We start from the raw sequence: 22,349 nt of genomic DNA, 5'->3' as shown, positions 1-22,349 counted from the left end.
TATTAAACATCTCTGAAAATGTGAACTGAAATTTTGCATAAATATTTCTAGAGCAGATGTTGTTTCAATGCTTAGTTGTATATTTAGCTTCTCCTCTGGTTAACATGTTTTGTAAACAAGTGAGTTGAAAAACCAGATGGGTGTATACAGGACTAGACTTTTATTGCAAATTTCCTTTGGAGTAAATTCTTAAGATTTGTTCTTTATAACTGTTTCAATCATCTACTTCCAGAAGCTCTGGAGAATCCTTCCATGTTTTTCTTTCACCTTTTCTCCCTATGTCTGCATTTTTCCACATACCCATTAAGTGGATTTCCACAAGAGTTTGCTCTTGATTTTTAAGTCACAGACACAAGTGAATGTAATTACTAAAATTCTGTGATTCTGTGATACAGAAAGTACAGACATTAGGCAAATATTGTACAAGTTGCCATGTAGACACACAAATGCTCTAAGTACTATAAAACAAATGCAAGTCTTCTGGCATAAATTAAAAAAAAAAAAAGCCACCACAAAAAAAAAAAAAAAAAAAAAAAACCAAACAAACAAAAAAAAAAAAAACAAACCACCAAAAAAACCCCAGTAAGGCTCAAGACTGTCACTGGCTCTCCAAGTAATTAGTACCTCTGAGGTAAAAATATTTGGGCTTGTGACAATTCACCAAATGAATTTGTAAATGTAAGAAATGTAAATGTCATTTGTAAATGAAAGAAATAAATAAAGAACTCCTGGAATGATTGTGATAACTAACCAATTAGCATTAATATGTGAAGAGAAAGGAAGTTTGCATGGGCTATGCAGTTAAATGTTACCTGAGAAAACTGGACTTTCTCAGCTTCTGCCGGAAAGCTTCTGTCTATATTTGCCTTTTTTTTAAAGCCTACTTTTCACATGTGGTTGTTAACTGTATTCCCCTTTTCTGGATGCTTGCAATTGATTTTTGATTCACAGAATTATTGAGCACTTACAGTTGCAGCAGAAAGCATGCTAAGTAGTGTCTCAAATCTCAGAGTTCTTTATTATTAATATTCTGAAAAATCAGATCCTAAGTATCTCAAAAAAAAAGCACTCAGAAATCACAGGATCTACCTCTGCCTTGCACCCCTTATGCAGGAGGCTGTCACCAACCTTGTATGTTAGCCCAGGTACTGGCAAAATAAGCACTAGAATTTGTGAAGCATTGAGATATTGCAGTGACAGATACCACAAGGGAAAAAAAAGTAAAACAAATTAATATGATTCTCTGCAGTAGAATTTGAATAAAGTGCAGTAAACACCATGTCCATACAGTGGGTCTAAAAAAGATCTTAAATAGCTCAGATATTGAACAGGTCTGGAGGTCTGTGGATCAAATTTGATAGGCATATAATTAATATAATACATATATTAGATTGTCAAACTAATTGCTTATTAAATGCAGTATTTTGTATCTCTCCAGTTTTGGACATTATAACCCAAATAATGTTCTTTTAATGAGGATTTTTTGAGCCCAGTATATAATTACCCTGTTTGTAGCTGAATCAGAGTATTTGTAAAAGCTTTAGACAGTTTGTGGAAATGCAAGCTAGTGCCTTTAAATTTGCTGACAAAACTAATTAAGTTTCCCTCACTGTGTTGTAATTTTCTGAACAAATCTCAGTCTGATTGTGCAACTTCTAGATATTCTCTAAGTTTGACCAAATTATCTAATCAAATTCAGGATAAAAACAACTAGATGCAGTTGTCAGTTTTATGGAACAGACATCAAATAGCCATGTTTTACCAAACACACACTGATTTAAATCTCATTTCAAGTCTTTTCATGGAGGAACATAATTCCAATTCATTTTATTTTGTAGTATAGCAATTTTAGCCTTGTTTGTTATTTTCCCATTAAAATCTAAACAAATGAGGGCCAGCAAGCAGATTCCAATATAGAAGAAAAATAAGAACTCATTCTGCTGCCTTAGCAAAAGCTAAAAAATATTATTTGTCTGGACATGCAGCATGTGAGTTTTATGTTTCCTTAGACTTGTGCCATACAGAAACATATATGTATAAAGCTGGATACAAGCACACAGAACAGATCAATACACATACATTTACTTTGTGTTATACATAGCCAATTTGTATTCTTTGGAAAATCTGTTTTTTAGGGAACTTCTTTGTTACAAATCACTAAACCTAAGGCAACCAGAAGCTTGACCTATAAATTAACAAGTTAAATCTACAGTACAGCTAGGCTAGTGTAATTACTTGTATAATTGTGTTAGCAAATGCAGTGGCTTAGTTTTATATATTAGCAATCCTACTTGGGGAAAAAAAACAGTGCTATAGTCCTGTTGTGCTTTCCAAGACTCCCAGCATATCACTTGATAAATTACTGTTCACAGTCTTACCTTGTTCCATGGTACCTCTTACATGGGCAAAAGAGACAGAAGCTATGATCCTTGGAAGTTTTCAATTAGGTACCTCACTTTTACTGATTTCAACTAAAGCCTCCAAGGATCTAGGCAGAGTGCCCATCACTTGGCATTTCTCTGCATACAGAGGTCAGATGTAATCTTAGGCTTTGCACCCCTGATAAAAACCGCTGTGAGATAACAGCTGTTATCCTACTGAATTCAGGGTTTCTGCTGCATAGACATACTGGTCAACAGGGTCTAGCTGGTACAGGGAGGTTTGCTGCCCTCAGAAAAAGCAGCACAATAGATGTAACTGTGCCTCATGCTACTTCCAAGCCCTTCCCCAGAAGCATTCATCCTGAGGGCATTGTGCATGCAAGGGAAGCTCTGGGGTTGGGCTCTGCCTCCCTCCCAGATAACAGCGATTCTCTCATGGGCATGCACATCATCAAAGCACAAGGAATGAATTCAGCACAGAACAGGCTTGTCCTGAAACCCTTTTAGAAATACAGAAATATGAGAAAATACAAACTTTTATTTCATTTTTTCTATGTCATAGAAATTAAATCACTTCCTTTAAAAATTAACATTAAAACAGAAGGCAAAACTCCAAGCAGCAACTACAGCTGTTTGGGGCCAGTCTTAAACTGAACATAGTGTTTTATGACAAGAGCAACCTGTAAAAAATGGTAAAAAACACAGAAAAGAACTGCCCGAGTTCTTAAAAAATGGATGAAGGCAAAATCTTAAGCATGAGATTTGGGGTTTTTTAAGTGTATTGTTAGTATCTTTTGCATTTCTTGGCCATGAAATTTCAAGTCACTAAATTCTGTAGGATACACACAGGAGCATTTTAAAATATCACCTTTTAATGTCATTCACAAAAGAACTGATTCCAAAACCAGATGCATATTTATCCAATCAGGCAAAGAAAAAGTGACTCCTTTGCCAATCTCAGTTTACCAGCACAGCTCAAATATTCATTAGGCATGATCACCCTCCAGGGAAAAAGGTGAGGCAAGGTCCAGTTATTAGTATGATTCACTGTCTTTGCATAGTCAGTAAGCAAATAAAGACCCTGAACATACAGCCCCACAAAGACCTAGACCAAGTGCAAGAGTTACCAATGGTGGCTTGTACCCAAGTTAAATTCAGTGCATTATTTATTGTGAATTGCTGTTTTAAATCATATTGCTTCAATGGTGTAAATCTTAAACAATCAGTGAATGAGTTTTCAGCCAGAGTCTTTTATGTCAAGCTTAGAGTAGCTTCTTTTGTTTTCCCTTTTTTGTTCATTTTAAGTACTTTTTATTAAAGTAGGAAGAGGATTACACTCTTATCTTCAGTGCTCAAACTGCTCTCAGTGCTTGTATCTGTTTTCCAGACTGAACTTGTATCATTCTGCAGCTTCTTAGATAATTCATATTCTGTCATATAGTCCATTCCAATTTTTATATGATTATTTAAATAGAAGCTTTTTTCTCTGCATTTTATTATGTGTTACAAATATTAGAAGCCAAGATAGTTGGTCAAAATCATCATGCAGATTGACTTGCCAAAGAAAATCAAACCTGAAATAGTAACGTGGAACTTATATTAATATTTGCTTTTAGAGATTTTGTGTTTACAATTCAGCAAGAGAAGATGAGTTACCATCCATTTAGTAATTGGCCAATGGCTTACAGATGTAAGACAAGCAAGGCAACAAAATTACAGCACTATTGGGCCAGATTCTCTGGTGATGCAAAACACTGATTTCACTTACCTCAGGGGAATCATGCTGATGACATACCTGTAATACCATACTGATATCCTGAGTCTTTAAAGCTGAGAAAAGACAACATGAAGGTGCATATTAATTCCAAAATACATGACCCACAGGATAACCATACAGATAACAGGGACACGTAGTCACCAAAGTATGAATATCATGAAAGGGTTTTACTTTGTAAAAAGATACTGAATTTTAAGGAGAAAAGGAAGGCTGCTGTCTCTCTGGGTAGAAGGTATTTTAGTCAGAAAAAAATGTCAGAGTGGGAGCAATGCCCTTAAAAATTATTAAGTGAAGTATGTTTTCTCTATGAAAAGCACAGAGAAGAAGATGAAAACACAGGATTTCTCTGTATGGTTATTGTGCAGATTTTCATAGTTACTGTAGCATGCCGAGGCTGGGGATCAGGTCTCCATACTGTTTTAGTCCTACTGCCTACAAACTGTGTGGAATACTGTGCACAGAGAAAAGCCTGAAGAGGGCATAGACTAGAGGGGCATTGGTGAGAGCTCAAGGACATTTCTTAGCATCTCTGTGCTGGAAGGAAGGCTTCTATAAATGGGATGGGAATTGTGAGTTTAGGTAACACCAGTGTGGGAGAACACAACAAAATAACAGCTCATAGATTAACCAGAGAATGAGGCACAGAGCAGGAAACTAGTTAGCATAGTTAGCATCTTATTAAGAGGCACCAGACTCTTAACAGACTGCAACTCTTTCCCTTTCACTTCTAACCTGGTGATCAGACCTGCTTTCTCCAAAGAAAAAAATAAGTAATTCAGTATCAACATTTATACACCTAACCTTAAATAGAACATTTTTTTCTGCAGCAAGGTGATGGATTGGATTGGAGCAAATAGGTTGTTCTCAATATTGCCCAGGTGTCAGCTTCAAAGCTGCTTTTCCACAGCTGTCTAAACTGCTCTAATTGCAAGTGCTGCAATTCCTCTTCTCCCAGTTCCCAGCTATTTAGTCCCACACCCCTGGCAGTCTCTTGGGCACTTCTTTGACCTTTCCTTGAACCATGTCACATCTAACTCAGCAGGACACTAAGCAAAGAATAGTTTTCTGCTGTGCTAGTTCTGTGGTATGAATCAGCAATGGGATGAGCAAGCAGGAGCACCCTGGGAGAGCATAACCCACTCAGCTGGGAGTGATTGTGACCCTGGCAGCCAGCAGTTCTGCTGTGGGATCAGTATTCTCCCCTTTCCATTGTTATCCTCCATGTTACAGTCTAAAAAGTTGCTGGTATTTTTACTAGATAAAGCCACATAATTTCAGATGAATGTTCAAGTGGATAATTAGGGAACCTTCCCTATAATTCTTTCTTTAAAAAGTTCTATGCTCTCCCCAAAATGTTTCAAAACTGCACTAACCTAGAGAAAAAAACAAACAAATCTAATATTCTCTTGTACTGAAGCAGAATCATAGCTTTTTATAGACAGTAAAACTCAGATTCTGCATGCAAAGCCAAAATGAACAGCAGTGACAGACATGAGCAGAATGCATTTCAAAACTGCCCAGTTTTTAAAAAGTGCCTATAGTTCCCAAGGGCTTCAGTATTTTTGGTTCTATATTGTTGAAGAGTTTGGAACAACTAAATATTTGGATTTTAATGAAAATTTAATATTTGATAGCACAATTATAACTATTTTAATATAGTATATTGCAGTCAGTTAGGAATAGATCAAAAAAATACCAAGTAAGCTCCACTAGATAAACTTTTATTAGGTACATGAAATAGAACATAAACTTGATAGCAATTACCATTTAACCTATTCACATTTGGAAATGTATTGAAGGGGAAACTTATAACTCAGTTTTTATAAATATTAAGTGTTCATTTGAACAGTGATAAGCAGGACTGCTTTTCCTCTAAAAAATTTGTCACACTTCATTTTAACCCTGCTCAGTGTTCATAACTTCTATGTAATTTGCCTGTTAGCTGCCTTTTTTATGAGGACAGAAATAAAGAGATCAGTAGCAATACAGATACACCTAGATGGGATGTTTTTTATGAAGGGGCCTTCAAAGGGGCATTTAGGAATAAGTAAAATAATCTCCATCCTCTGTAACTGCAGATAAAAACTATTGACCTAAGGGAATCAGAGGTAGTCAGCACTTCCTATCTTGATACTGCACGTGTCACTAACACTAGCACGTGCTGATTATTAAGACTTCAGTAGTTACTGTTTTAACATCATTTACACATGTGCAAATAGAACTCTCTGAAGAGATCTTCTTAATGATGATGGCAATCTGAAAACTGAAAGTTTAGTTTTTAAGGAGCTGATAGGTTCCAAAAGCTAAGCTCCCTCAGCTTTACTGAAAGTAAGAAAATGGATGGCATGGAAGTAGTTATACCAAACTCCAGTCTACCGGAAAGTTTTAGAGGCCTAGCTTCTACCCTTAATGCTTTTCAGAGTTATTTTAGGTAAAGGGGCACACCTGATATTAACCTCTGTTTCTGGTCTGAATTTGAACAGGCTGAAAGGATTTAGTTTAAAGTAATCAGCATTTCTCAAGGCAGGTTTGTATTTCTATAGAGCCAAATATTGTAGCTAACAGCTAATAAAGTCAGGGGTTTTAGTTACATACTACTATTATTTGAGGTACGTTCTGAAAGATTTTAGATGTCTTTACTCATGGACAGTATTTATTTTGAGTAATCTGTAGAGGTGGAAAAAAAATCTCACCAGACTAAATTTTGGAAGAAAGTTTAACCAAAGGATTTATTACTTAGTATCAATAGGTTGAGTATTTCAGCAATAAATTTCTGAAAATAATCAAAACCTTTCAAGATCTGAGCTCTTAACTAAAATACTTTTCAGATGATCGTCCACTTGATCATTTGCACCCATATGCTTACTTTTTAAAAAATCATCTATTAGGTTTGTACACCATTATTTAACTCTTCTGTGCTCATCATGTAGATTTATCTAATTTGATTATAAAATTTCCATCAGTTTGCTTGCTGTAGGAGTTTTGCTTGGTAGTCTGCAGGTCCTCTAAATATCATTTGAGTACTTTCTAAAAATCACATCTGCTACAACCCCTTCTTATAGGTATAGTTCTTATTGCCATCTTGGCAATTGAGTTAGTAAAAATCATAGGTAAGAGTCAGAATTTTAAAAATCATCTTGAATTTAAGCACAGAAGTAAATATTTTTACAAGGAACCTGGGAACAATAAAATCAGGAACCAAGGCTTTGTCTTATAAATATCAGTTCAGCTTTTTGTAAGACCTTTGACTACTACCTTTGCAGCAGAAATTTTATGGTCAAGCTACTCATATGAATAACAGCTATGAAAGTGAATACAGCTTTACAGGATTCAGCCAATGTATATTTAGAGGGGACTGATAGCCCATAAAAAGGAAACATTATGTTCTGTTAAGTGTTAATGGTAGTGTTCTTTCAACTTCTTGCATCCCTGCACAATGTTGAGATACAATTTTGTTGATTGCAGTAAGTCCTTTTCTTACATCAGACTACAGTCAATGGCAAAATCATTAAAAGAGACATTTAATGGAAACCAAGTCAAGCCCACTGTAATTTAACTGTTAATAAGACTTTTACCTATAATCTTCAGGTAAGAACAGAAAGATGTGACAGTGCTAGAAGTTTAAAGATTTCTACAGAGTAGGAGAAAGGGAGGTTGATTGTAATTGTTGACATTGTCTGTAGATTACTTATAACTGAAATCAACTTGAAATAATAAAAGAGACAGTGTTCATTAATGCTGCTGATTTCAATATACAGCTATGGTCCACAATGATTAAAGCATTATGTCCAAAACCATTTTGTATTTTTTATAACTTCAGCTTGGACAGACACCTCATTATTTGCTATGGTTTTCTTTCCAATGACTATCTGTCTTTTTGTTCAGATGGAAGTGGAAAACCATGTAATACTAATGGCACTGATACCACTGGCTGAATCTAGGGATAATATTTTAATTCACATTCAGTTTGCAAATCAATTTACCTACTTCATTCCCTTTGTAGCGACTGAGTGGAGCAACTTTCAAAATCTTTCACACTTCTCAGACGTTTATGAAACCCTCTGTGTTTTCCAGATATACAAATAAAGCGTAACATTATCTCTCTGGATAAACCAAAACACTGCTCCAGTTTATGAAGCCAGTTGCCAAGCTGTATATTGAGCATCTCTGAACAGGCAAAGACACCCTTATCTCTCTATGACACCTATGTGCTAGCCTCTGCCCTCTTTCTATTTCCTGCTTAAATTGGAAGGCTTTTACAATGGACCCAAGAATCTATTCTTGCACTTCAAAACTGCTAGGTTATAAGGAGCTCAGCCATAATCTCTTTGGAGACGGAATTCTTCCTTGAATAGGTATTTAGGTCAGCCTTAGAAAGGGCACCAAGCAGCCATAGGTCAGGGATACACAAGGGCTACAATCAAAAGAGCTTCTAGCTTTGTTACTCACATTCTAACTAACCAGTCCCCATATATGCTGACAATATGCAGGTGTATCTTCCAGTATCCATAGTGTAGAAATAGCTGTCCTTAGGAGACAGTTCAGCAGGGTGTTCTGTTAATGTGATGCTGCATCACTGAGCTCCGAGTGTTATACATGCTTTAAATGGGAAATGAACATTCATTTTAAGCCAGAAGATCCTTGAAATAGGACTGTTAATTTGAAGAGTTTAGGATTTCATTTCCAAAGGGAGTAAAAAAGAGTTTTACCACATGTATCTCACTCTTTACAGAGCTGAAGTTGCATTTTGATAGTGAGGCAATACGCACTGACTAGTGTCCAAGAAGAACAAGTTGCTCTCATAAAGTTCAAAAAATTGGCTTGCTTCCTACTGATTTAAAGAACAGAAGAATCCCACACTGAGATTTAAACTGGGCTTGTTAGTGCAAGGAAATTAATAATGAGAGCAAACATAGCATGTTGATCTTATGCAGCCCTTTGCAAGGAGGCTTCTGCAAGGTTCTCAGAGAAAGCATCCTATTGCAAGTGACTTCACAGACAGATTGCTATAGTGTATTGCAGCACTGAATGTATCAAAAATTGATCCAGGTGGTTGGAAATACCTCACATTACAAATGCATACATGCCACATCTGGGGAGAAATGTGAAAGGCTGCGTGTATACAGCATATCTTGTGCAAAGGTTCAAAGATTTGGGTCAAGATATATATCACCTGTCAAAGTACAGCTATATACTGCTGTAATTTTTCTGCAGCAACCAGAGAGAGCTTTGCTAGTTCATGCAAAACCATTACTGATTTAAAACACAACTGAAGAGTTGCTTAGAGAGGCGTACTCTAGTTATATCTTCTCTTTTATTCAATGGCAAGATGACAACTTAGTGATGATGCTGCAGCCCACACTGTTCTGCAGCATTAGAAGACCTTGACTGTTTTGCAAATACAAAACATTGAGCCAGCCAAGATATGCAGAGCATCTCCCTCACCTCCTCCCACCCCATCCTGGCTTTGGCTCAAACTCTGTTCCAGTTCCAACTACTTCCCTTTAACACTCATCCTTCTCTTTCAGGCTAACAGCTACTTACTCTGTAGCTTTCTTGCAGTCCTCTGAAAACCAAAATCCCACTCAGATCTGCCATGATACCCCTTAAGAAATGCTGTCTCACACGGGCAGCATAAAAATCTTTGTGTTTTGCATTACTTCCATGATCTTACTTCACTGGGCTGGTGGAAACCTGCGTGGAACCAGGCTGGAGTGTCTCCTGGCCAAGACAGCATAGATAGAGGTTATCTGTGTAAAGGTTGGTCTTCTTGCTGGCTTCATGGAGCAGAAGGAAGTTTGTTGTTTAGCCTGTTTGACACAAGGCTCCAGGCACAGAGAAGTTCTACAAGAAGTCATCCTACCTGGAATTCTGGCCTTTTCTACTCCTCCAATATCATGTGCACCCATCTACACAGGCACACAGTAAACACTGTCTCCCACTGTAGGAGGCAATGGGAAAAGGAATCTTTGTGGAAAGGAATCAGCACAGTTCTGGAGTTGTGATCCTTGAAGTCAGATTTCCATTGTCATCACTGCCACAGCTGCTGAAAGAGGAGAAACAGGAGAGAGGAGTTGTAGGAGTGTCAGGGTATGCAAGGGGGGTGGCTGAGGGCAGAGGACAGGACCCAGAGATAAACTTGTCAGGAAATAGGGATTCATCATCCCAATTCCATTTAGCAGAAATCTGTTTCCATTTTCTCTGAGAGTTCTACAAAGAAACATATCAGACATAATGTTTTAAAATAAACTTGGACATTGTGTTTCAAAAAGAACATACAACATTCCAGAAGTCCATTTCATAAAACTTGTGTACTTCTTGTGTTCTGCTTCCTTCTCTAAAACAAAGCTGATGAAATGAGTTAGTTACATTTCTATATGCACAGCTTTTCAGGAGCATGAGAAAATGACCAAGGTCTTCAGCTTTTCAGTCTTACGTGCGTCTGAGTAACACAGGTGCTTCTTTTCATCATGAATTTAAGGGTACTTATACAATCTATCTTTAGGAAAATATAACACACTGATTATAGAGAAGTTTATTTTACCTGTGTGTAGATTAATAGAGATATCTGGCATGACTTGACAATCTAAAAATTAGATTAAATAATTCTAAATAAAATAAAGCAAGTACTTTCAAGTGAAATCATATTTTGCAGTTAGCTGTTCCTTGAGGATCTCAGATTATTTCAGTCTTCACTAATAATTACATCTTAACACCTTTGTGCATCAGGATTGATAAACAGAAATGTAAGTATGTTAATCAGCATGTCAAAAGTAATGCAAGAGCCCTATAAAGCACAGAGGGAAAGTTCTTACTCACGAGAGACTTTTAATTCTAGACTTTTTAATATCTTTAATTATGTTAACATTTTTTTCACGGTAAGTAGTATCAACATCCATATTTGGAGGCATTATCTGCCAGTAGAAAGAACTTGTCTGACATGAGCCCCAACACACACATGTTGAGTGCTGTCTTTCTAAGTTTAAACCAGTCTATTGGTTTTTAGATGGTTTCTACATTGTAGCAAAAATGTAGAGTTGCTAAAATGAGATTACTGCAATCCTGTTACTATTGCTGTAACTTGCATATTCATAATATGAAAAATATATGGCTTGCCTGTGCACAGTCTTTATTGGTACTGGTCAAGTTTAACACTGAATTATGAATTCTAACTGTGTACTTATCAAAACATCACCTTTGAAAAGACAAAAAAAATAATCAGAGCCTTTGAGTTATGTTATGAAGCATAGTACTGAGATAAAGACAGTCATTTCATGTCTTGGTGTGAGCATCTTTGACATTTTTGCTAAATTATGTGATATGTCAGTTTAAAAAGTGTTTTCAGCTAAAATACTGTCTAAGTCTACCACATGGGCTAGACCTGTTTAGCACACTGCAGAAAAACTAGTGTGCCTGAAGGAGATTGTGTTGGAAAGCATCTATTATCTGTGTTGTCACATCTAATGGCAGCTCTGTCATGAAGACAAATGTACAATGTGATACCTAGAGCAAGTCAGTGTGTAGCAATAAATATTGTTGATGGAAACTATTGTGCAGCAACTAATAGCTTTAATTATTTGATACATTAATTTATTAGTTCTAATTTTTGCTGAGTGCTACATACCAGCTGTTTGAGTCATCTTATTGATACGCTGATGAAAAGAGTAGGAAAATAAAGCATTACACCAATTAAAACCCACTTACAGGAGGAGCACATTATCATTCAATGTATCTCAAAAATTAATTGTGAGATAAGATATTGCCTGTTGACTGTAATTTTTAATTTTACTGCAATAATTTTAAATAGAAAACAATAGATAATATATGTAAAGGACAAGATAAAGCAGAAGGGATAAAAATATTTGCAAATCTATACCTCATATTTAACTATGAAGCTGCTATAGTTCTGACTTGTGAGATTAGAAAGAGGGAGATACATAACATTGGTATTTCTAATTGTCTAAATATTTCAACACCTTACGCAACTGCATCTGACTCTTAAGTGGAGAAGACTGCATATTCCTCTTGTTAAGATTTATAGTTTATAAGCCTTTTTGTAGCTGGGAGTCTCCAAAATCCCTTGGAAACAGTAATCAGCTCTGCTGCTGCATTTATCTAAGTGCAACCAGTAAATAGAACTGGAATTCACAGGAGCTGCTTTCATTCCCTTCTTTTGTTAGCATAGGCAAATCATTTGACTTTCCTCTGCATAAGCTTTTCTCCATTGTTCACTGGCAATAGCAACTCTTACTCTGAAGAGCTTTGAGAGACCTACAGGGCAGGGGTTTTGTCCTCATTCTAGAGCTAGCTCAACAAAAGTACTCTGAGGCATTTAATCCACATTCAAAACAGTAAGTCAGTGTAGACTCAGAAAGATCTGATTCCCAGGGCTGCTGCTTTAACATAAAAAATATCCCTCACATGTCTAATGTTTTGTAGGAGCTCTATAAAAGTTTTACCTTTACCTTTTCATTGTCATTAATATTCACATAAATTCTGAATGTTGATCTTCCAAGAGGATCTACCCTATTTACTTTGTACATTGGTGTTTTAGTTTCCTGCAAGTAGGGCATTATCCTGATACCTTAAATCTCTGTTTTGGAAAATGCACACAAGAGGGACACCTAATGCAATATAAATATAAACTTAGCTTTAGATTTACTTTTGGTCAATGTAATGTGACTGATAATAAGTCACACATAAGTGTGACTCCCTTTTTTTAGTTACACCCATTTGATTTTAATATCTGATATTTATGATAGTGCTGTTAAAGATTGCTGATGCTTACATTACAAATACTATTTTATGTCATTTAGAAGTTGATCATATTTCCAGTAGATTTTGATACTAACTTTTAAAAATGCCCATGCAACTGACTTTAAACCAAAGTAATGATGATTTTCCAAGATTAAAATTATTTTAGATCACAAATAACTTTAGAATAGCGATATTAACATTCTAACTTGACATGAATGAAATGTCTTCTAGGTAAAAAATAAATACAACTAAGTGCTTTAAAATACTAGCCATTACAATGCAAAATTATTACCTTGATTTCAAACAATTTTTCTACATTTGCTATACACAGCAAATATTGTGAAATAAAATTTGCAGAACAAACCTTACTCCATCTTACTCCATGCGTGATCCTAAATCGGTTCTTAAAAACGGAGCCCTTTCTTAGTACCAAAACCAGGACATATCTTATTAAGATAAATAACTATGGAGCTTTGGGCAATAAAAAGTTTAAATTACTCATTAGTCTCCTGTTCTTGATCATACATATCATACACATCACAAACATTTTTGCTCAAGTTGCCAGAAAGGACACGCATGCACAAATGTAGCATATATTTGGGGTCCAAAACATTAGAAGAGGATTTATTTTTTTTTAATACTGTCATTAAGTAACATAAAGTTACGATGGTCCAGGCAAGAGCCTGAGTTCAAATGCACCCGCAGGCTGGTGGGCAGAGGGTGCTTGAGTGGAGACCTCAGGTGGGGCTTTTGACAGCTCTTGCTCACAACTTAGGTCTTTCCACAAGAGCCATGTCAAGCAAGTGCTGCACAGCTGCACAGGACCAGAGCAGACATGGAATGCAGGCAGAGAAGCCCTAAGGAGGGACTACCCACAGCAGTCACAGCCTGTCAGCACACCCAGGTCCCCAGCAGGCACCAGGCACCCTGCCAGGCGGGGGCTGCCACTTCCACAGGTCTAAGTCTCTCACAGGTCTTAAAACACATCTGCCATCTCCATGTTAATATCTGAAATGCCCCCTGGCACCAGTAGCTGCTTGTATTTATGGCACTGCTTAGGCAGTTTTTACTGATAATGGTTACATCCAAAGCCTGACCTTACTCTTATCACTAGATAAAAAACAAACAAACAAACAAACAAACAAAAACAACACAAAAAAACCCACAAAAAAACAAAACCAAAAAAATCCCAAAAGCAAACAAAAACCCCTCTAGCCTTCTAGTTTCAATTGCTTCTCTTCCTAGTTAAGGAGAGAGAAGACAGATCATAGAAGAATGTTCATTTATCTCCAGGAAGATAGAAATAGTGGCTCTGCAGCTTAGAGCTTCCTAAGTGGAATATGAATGATAGGGGTATGCAGTCCCTTTTGAGAAACTACAGATATGATGCTCTCCTGAGATTATCCTAAAATATGATGAGGGTCATAGCAATGCAGTTGTGCTCCTCCATAAGCAAAGCAATAAAAGGTATGGTTGGGGATTTCCCCCACAATGGGAATCATCCTCTTTTGGAGAAGTATGAAATAGGAACCTTGATAATCAGAAAACTGAAAGGTTTATCAATCATTTCCTGAAACCAGGGAAGATTAGAAGGTATTATTGTCAACCATAATTCTTAGGTAAGTAAATCTGGATTTATTTTCAGCCATTTTAAGAGGCAATTTTGTGTTGTTTCTGCCAAAGCAACTGTGGCTTTTCTACCGCAAAATTCAGTTTTCCCCCTTGTCCTGACAGATTTTATGTGTTTCATCTCATTATATTTTATTAATTAAATCCAAGGATTTTAGATTAAGAATATAAGTGGAAAATGAGAAAGCAGGCACAGCCTGTGAAATAGAGTAACCTGCCTCTGCTTTCCTTATACCATAACATAAGGATATTTGTTCTGTAGAGGATTTGGCACTTCAAGTAGTAAAACATAATCAACAAAGCATAGTCATGTGGATGCTAAAATAAATTAGTACTTGTTTACAGCAAACAGGAATCATCATCCATTACATGCCTCTGTGCTGGAGAGAACTCTGAATAGTAGCTTTATCTTCTTGTAGAAACAGAAGAGGTTTTTTGAAATTTGATTAGAACTGGATTAGCTTTGAAGTGAGAACTGTGCAGAAAGAACAGAAACTATGTGTAGGAAAGCAATCTAAAAATTCTACCAGAAATTTTCAGCAAACACAGTATCTCCATAACACACCTATTCATTTACTCCCTGGTAACTTAGCAAAACTGGTTTGATAAAAAATTAAGTGACATTTCAGTCATGCCTCTAACTGACACTTCTTGGAAAAGTCAGGATGGAGATGTCTGACTGGGAACTGCTCCCACTTGGTCAATGTTAATTTCCTTGTATTGTTGGCAACATATTTAATCACAACATTGTTTCAACTTTGCACTAGACATCCTTGTATCAGAATTTGTCATTTTGTGACCGTAATTTTGACACAGTAAGCTATGCTTTAGACTTGTACTTGTCTACAGTGATTTATTTTGTCTTGACTTCAGACTCTGTCTTGTTAGATAAGCACAAATCTGTTTCCTTTTCATGCTACCAAAGCATCTACCTTGTCTTGATTTGACAGTATCCAAAGGTAGTTTTACTGATCCCACTAAAGCAAATGTTAAATTAGTGTCACTTCAGAAAAACTTATCATTATGAATACTTTCAGTTAAAAGAGCAGCTCTCTCATATCAGTTATGTCTCTGGTCTAAAACCACTGAAGAAGTCTGATCAACACTGACATGTATACTCATGGTAACAGGAAACTTAAACTGCTTGGCAGTAACTGTAACTGGCAACAAATTAAATTCCAGTAGTAATCTAACAGCAGACCTAACTGAATGACAGGCAGGAGGAGAAATCTAAGTGACAAAACATCCAAGTCCATTGTTAGCCACTGTTTATACAAATTAATAAGAGACATAAAATATGAAGATTTGAGGTTTTGTCGTGTGCAATGCTAATTGTAACAGCAAGAGTTGAAAGCTTTCAGAGGAAGCCTGACAACCTGTAAGTTTCCCCCCTTATATCCTCATTCCTAATATTTAATTTATATGGGTGAAATCTCCTGAGTCAATTGAGCTCAACAAACAGGTCTTTAACAGAGAAGGAGACATGCTATATTTTCAGGATTGTTTCCAAATAATGGAAATCATTTGTTTTTGCTAACTCTGGCAACTTGAAAATATTTTGATTGTTGTCACTTTTACTCTGATACAATTGGAAAGCATTTTAAACCTTTGCATTTGAATGAAGCTAGGGTGTTTGCATTTCCCAGTTCCATCAATGTCTAAATTGACACATTGTGGGGAAAATGCTACTAACATTTTTCATGACTGCAGAGGTTGCTGTATGGTTGGTGCATGGCTGCTGTATGTATCTGAGGATGTCCATATTCTTAATAGGCATACACAGAAGCTTCCACAGTTCCTGCAAATTCTTTTATATTGCAATTATTTTTATTATTTATTGATTAAATTATCAGATTTTTAGATACTAAAGTATGTCAATTACAGATTTGTTCCTAGTATTCATATGAACTAATTCCTTATTTGACAAGAAATTTCTTGTGATTTGATTCAATTTACTGAATTTATTTATGTAGTGAGATGAAACCTCCTAATTTTTCATGGCATTTCAATGTGCTGTTCACAGCTCTCTCTATATAGAGAACCACTGCATATATTGAAGCTACATATGAACATCATTACTGGAAAAATGGCTTTCAGTGTGCTAGGTCTTTTACTCACTTATTATGCTGAGATGAACATTCTGTTAGGATAGGTGCTGAAAACTGCCTCATAAATGAATTCAAGTAACATTTTTTAGTAGGTAAGAATTACCAAGGAAACAGATGCACTGGAGAATAGTACAGCCAAGAATAATTTCTTCAGCCACTAGACCTGCATGCTTTCAGAGTTATGAACAATGGATGGAATCCAAGGTCAAAAAATTCTCATGGTTTTCAGGAGTCCCATTCATACCAACTACTGACGAATTGTATGGAGAATTCACTGCAGCAGAAGTAGAGTCAAAGCTTGGATCAGTGCTTTAGAATAGACCAAAATGTTTTGTAATACATTCAGAGCTGCCAACCTACCGACCTGTCCAGGGACTATAATGCACAAGTGATAAAAAAAGAGAAAAGTGAATAGTTCGTTTTAAAAAGAGAGAGAAGGAGAGAGAAGGCAGTAACAAATCATACCACAAAAAGAGCACACTGAAGACAAAAAGTGATGGGAGACATCATAAAGAACATTGCTTGAAAGGAAGACATCAGAATTCTAAAAAGGAGGAGAGGATCTCTAATAAAAAAGTTTTTTCTTTCGATTTATCACCAATGGTCTTTATGCTCTTCCCACAAACAATGAAATTTCATAATAAATCAAGACTTTGATGCAGAAAGTGAACATCACCTATCCCTGATCAAAAAAGATGTGCTTTTGAATATGCTCATTTCCTTTAAGACAATAGCCTGTCCCTGCTCATATTCATGGGGTTGACCTACATGAATAAGATGCTACTGTAGGCTAGCTGAACAAAGAGTAAGGCAGCACGAAGAAAGACCTCTATTGAATGGTTTTCAGGAATGAGAGGAAGCTAAGAGAAATTGTGTTCTGTCTTCGCAGTAGGCAGACCAAAAGCCTTGTGCATGTGCTCTGAAGCTGCCCAGGCACAGTAACCAGAAAGACCATCAGCCAACAGCACAATACTCTGCCTGAGATGGTCCACCAGATCGAAGAGAACAAGACTTGCATTTGTATTACTGTCTGTATTACTGCGTCAGAACTAAAATCAGCCACAATTTCTTTCAAAAAAGCTGCAAAAGTATTCAAGTTGAGTTGAATCAGAAATTTTCATGTATTATCCAGATTTGAACATTAAGAGGAAAGTAGACATTTGTCAAACAATTATGCTATTCTCTGTACATTTCATTAAATACCCAATATAAATTCTGTGAACCACTAACACATGACTCACCCCTTGAAGTGCATGATCTGCTTGAGAGATGAGGAATTTCCCCTTTGTTTTCCTTTTTTATTGCATTCCCCAATGTAGTAACACTGGAATTACAAATCAAAAATATTTTGTGGCTGTGGCAAGGCATTTTTCATTGTAATTTACAGAGGGTTTATCCTTTAAAAAGGAGGCTTCAATATTTTATTAATGATTACTTTGGAAAATGTGTTTAGGTTTTTATTCAAAAATAGTAATGTCTCATTAATGGCAGGGTGTTGTTGATTCGGAGGAGGAAAAGAGAGTTGCTTTAAGGACAAAAGAGTGTGAAATAGATACCCATTTGTACATATGTTTTTTTTCTTTCTCCTTTGTGCAGTGTTTAAAGGACCCCATAACCAGACTGTAGCTTAGACTGTAAATTGATGAATAATGAAAATAACTTGAAATATACTTCTTTATTTTACTTTCAATTTTTTGTTTCCCTCAGTAGCACAGATCTGGAGACCGTACTCAGAAGTATCCCCCAGAAAGGCCTGCAAAGATCTCTAGAGCAAATCAGATATCCCTGTTTTGTTTCTTAAGTGATCAGTTTGATGCTCTGCCTTCTAATTAATGAAGATCTGCTAGGAAATCCACAGCTGGTTCAGCCACACAAGTCTTAATAGACATGTGTGATTACTTCAGAATTAGTTCTTTTACTTGCATGCATCCCTTCTCTGTGTTTCATTCTCTGATCAGAACTTGATAGCTGGTGCCTTTCAGAATAATTCAAACCAATTTTTCTTTACTGTTTCTTTTAATGATGAAGGCAGATCTGATTCAGCACCTCTCTGCAGTATTTCACTGCTTGGAGAGTAAAAAGAGGCAAAGGGCAAGGCAGGGAAGAGAAGGTGGGAGGGGCACAAGGGGCAGGAAAGCTCCCAATTTCCAGGCTCCCTGCTCCTGATGCTTGGGGAAGCACAAGGACAAGGGCCAGGCACATGCTGGGGCTCCACCAGCACTTACCAGCACCAGCTGCACCAGCTCTCCTTGGACTTTAGCTTGGAGCACAGGGTATGCAATACCCTCGGACTTTCCTACCCTTCCCAGCAGTCAATGCCATCTCTGAGTAAAGCCCAGAGCCTCTTCTAAAATAAACATAATGCATATCCTAGAAAAATACCCTGTTAACATTAGAAACATTGTTAACCTGTATAACAACTATTAATACAATTGCCTTGCTTTGATCTTGGCAGCATGTCCGCTACTTTTGGCTAAAGAATACTTTTTGTTTTAAATTCCAGTGAAAGAGCTCCAGTGAAAATACTTTTCATTATGCTACGCTCATCAGCTATGGCTAATTCAATTCCTAAACTGAATAAAATGAAGTTAGTTGATATCAAAGTTTAAAAGTAACTCTGATCATGCTTTTGAGAAGGAAGAAATGCTGTTAAGAGTTGGTTAGAATAAAATTAAAGTAAAATTGTCCAAAAAACCCCCGTGATAAATATATGTGTGGACATGTGTATGTACAAAGAGAGCTCCAAGGACAAAACTAAGGAAAATGAAAAAGGTGGTTAAAAATTCAAGAATTCTCAGCTACAGAATAGTTTGCTGAGAACACTAAAACATACCTGGTTTTACATAGATGCATTTCTGTGGATAAGGTTGTAAAAGCATGTAAGAATAAGGAAGAAGAAGCTTTTGTTACATCCTTTTTAAAAATTTCTAATGAGGAATAAATGGTCTGATTTAAAAATCAGCATCTCTAGCATCCAGAATTTTGTAGACAACAATGATTAGAGGCATCTGATAGCAGCCTGCATCAGGGAGAACTGCCAGCGTGTAGCAAAACACAACTTCAGCCACCATCTCCAGCAATCTGTAACTCCAGATCAGAATCTGGCTGACGGCCTCTTAAAATAACAGGCCATAGTTGCCTAGTAAGTTTAAAAATAGGAAAGATGTTGTAAAATACATGTACAATGAATGCCTGGGAAAATTTGGATAATACATGCCATACCAAACACAAAGTGAAAATCTGATCTGCTGTTTTAAAAGTGGCATTTAACTAAGCATTGAATCCCACTCAATTATTCAAGATAAACAATAGTCAGTATTGATGGGATAGACATTTCATGACTTTCATTGCCTGAACTGTAGGAAGCATCCCAGCAATAAGCAGTCTAGGACAAGCAGATTCAGTAGCTGTACCATCATGTAAAGTATTTTGATTTTGCATATTGAAATGGCTAAATATATACATTATGAATAATAAAGTCAGTTATAAAGATACATAGCCTCATTTCTAAGAGATGTAACTCAAATACTGACTTTTAAAATAAAGTGGGAGGTTTTGGCCTATTATATTTCTCTGGGTAGCTAATCTCATCACATTTATTCAGAGGTGATTTATTGTTTCTTGTACATAATATAAACAGTGCTTTTAAAAATGCATATATAGAACATCAAAATTCAAACATATGTTTGCCATCAAGAACGTGTTATTGTGCTTTAATATTCAAGTCAGAGTATAATTCAGAAAGCGGACAATGTTAAATCTTTGATTGCTAAAGGAATCACTGCAAGTGCTGTCTCTCAGTTGTATCTGTGAGTTTCAAACACACTGCATTATTATTTGGACCACTTGAATGCTGAACATGAGAAAGCAGCTGTCAGAGAGTCCTTCTATAGAAAGAAAATTATTTTTCTGAAAGCAAGCCAGGACAGATAAGATTACCAGTAAAGTTGCTGTGCACAGAATTGTACAGATTTATGTAGGGTTGCATCACTTAAGAACTTGGACTGTTTCGATTTTAATTCTTATATGTGTTGCTTTAAAAATAAGTAAATTCAGAGTAATAAAACCATACCTTTTTGCAGCAAAAAAATATACATTTTTAAAGTAAAATTAACAATATTTTTGCCAACTGTGAATTCTTTAGGCTATTTCCTGGCTAAGTGGGGCATAACCAGCATACTGTGTTGAGTCTGCCTCTAAACCGACCAATCTTCTCTAATTCTCTGAGCAGAAGTTTTCGCTGTTAAGTTCTGCCTGGACAGTAGGTGCAAGATCTTCACTAAAATTGCTTCTCCTATGGAAGACAGATCTGTAGACTAGTACATATTTCACTAGTGATGTCATCAGAAATAAAACACAGATTGACCCATTTAAGTAGCCTGATCCTTATATATCTACAAACTTACCTAGTGAAGTATTTCAAATGACTTTAAGTAATAAGAAGTAAACCTGTCAATTTTTCAAATCTGATAATACTGTGGAGCTCTAAAACTTTTGCCTGTATCATTTTCTTTTAACTCTTTTTTCAAATCTGACTTCTGAAGTTACTATATCAGGGTACAATATCTATGATAGTTCTAAGATGCCAATAACCCTTGTATCAAAGTAAGAAATCTAATTAAGAAGAAATATTTGATCTCAAATGGAAATAACATTATCTGTTATTTCCATATGTATATGGCATATAATCCCCATTAAATAGCATGCTGAATTTCCTGCCTGTGCTTGCCTTTTTTGCATAATTTTTTCATATCATTAATACATGCACTTCTTGAATATAAAAACCCACCTTCTCATACAGATCTCTTTACTTCAGCAATGCCATGCTGCATTTTTACCACTGTTCCTACTTTCTAAAAGCTCTAAATACGTCACTCTTTTCAAATAACAGCATACCTGCCTACAGTTCCAGTTCTGTAGTAACTATAAAAATGCAGACACTGGCACAAGAATGTATTAATATCTGTATTATTTCATTATTAATCATTATACATATTAATGGATTAATGTTTTTATAGTCAGTGGTCTGAAGTGAATGTTATGGCTCTCCCAGACTAGAGCCTAAAAAAAAATTATTGCAGATAAAATAAATTCCAGCTTGAAACACTTTTTTTAACCCCCTGGTTACACATCTCAGGAAGAAGGAGGAGGGAGTGTTTTAATTCTGGGTTTTGTGCAGGGTTTCTCCTGTAGATGAACTTGTATTAATTCTGCTTTTCTGTCCCTCCCTCCCCTGCTGTCTTGCAGCAAACGTGTGTGACAATGAACTCCTGCACTGCCAGAATGGAGGAACATGCATCAACAATGTGAGATGCCTGTGCCCCCCAGCTTACACTGGCATTTTGTGTGAGAAGTTGAAGTGTGAAAGGGATCCAGGTGGTTGCAGCCGAAACTCTGGCCAGGGGGCAATATCACACGGGCCGCTGTTCCTGCTGACTGCTCTGCTAGGAGCAACTGGACTTGGCATATGCTAGGCTGCTTATGGCTGAGGGCATCACATTCAGACTGCTTCCAATGAATGTGCCACATGGAAACAAAACAAAATCCCAGCGTATGCTACTGAAATTTTAAAAGGAATCATGGAATTAAAAATAACCACATCCAAACTGAGAAGGCCTAACTGAACTAAGCCATATTAATCAGTTACGGACAGGGCTCTGTGTCAAGACTGTTCACCTGTAACTTGAGATGAGTTGG

The 22,349-nt window shown here is 36.4% G+C and overlaps 1 protein-coding gene across 1 annotated transcript in view; it reads left to right on the top strand.

Annotated features, from left to right (window-relative positions):
• NTNG1 (netrin G1) overlaps nt 1-22,126 on the top strand; it is a 147,576-nt gene extending 125,450 nt beyond the window's left edge. Inside the window, exon 9 of the mRNA XM_030455432.1 lies at nt 21,900-22,126. Coding sequence (XP_030311292.1) covers nt 21,900-22,126 — 227 coding nt within the window. The remainder of the gene's footprint in view (nt 1-21,899) is intronic.
• Nucleotides 22,127-22,349: the final 223 nt, after the last annotated feature.

The sequence above is a fragment of the Calypte anna genome, chromosome 8 (genome assembly GCF_003957555.1).
Source record: "Calypte anna isolate BGI_N300 chromosome 8, bCalAnn1_v1.p, whole genome shotgun sequence".
NCBI lineage: Eukaryota > Metazoa > Chordata > Aves > Apodiformes > Trochilidae > Calypte > Calypte anna.
This window is presented reverse-complemented; position numbering and strand designations above follow the sequence as displayed.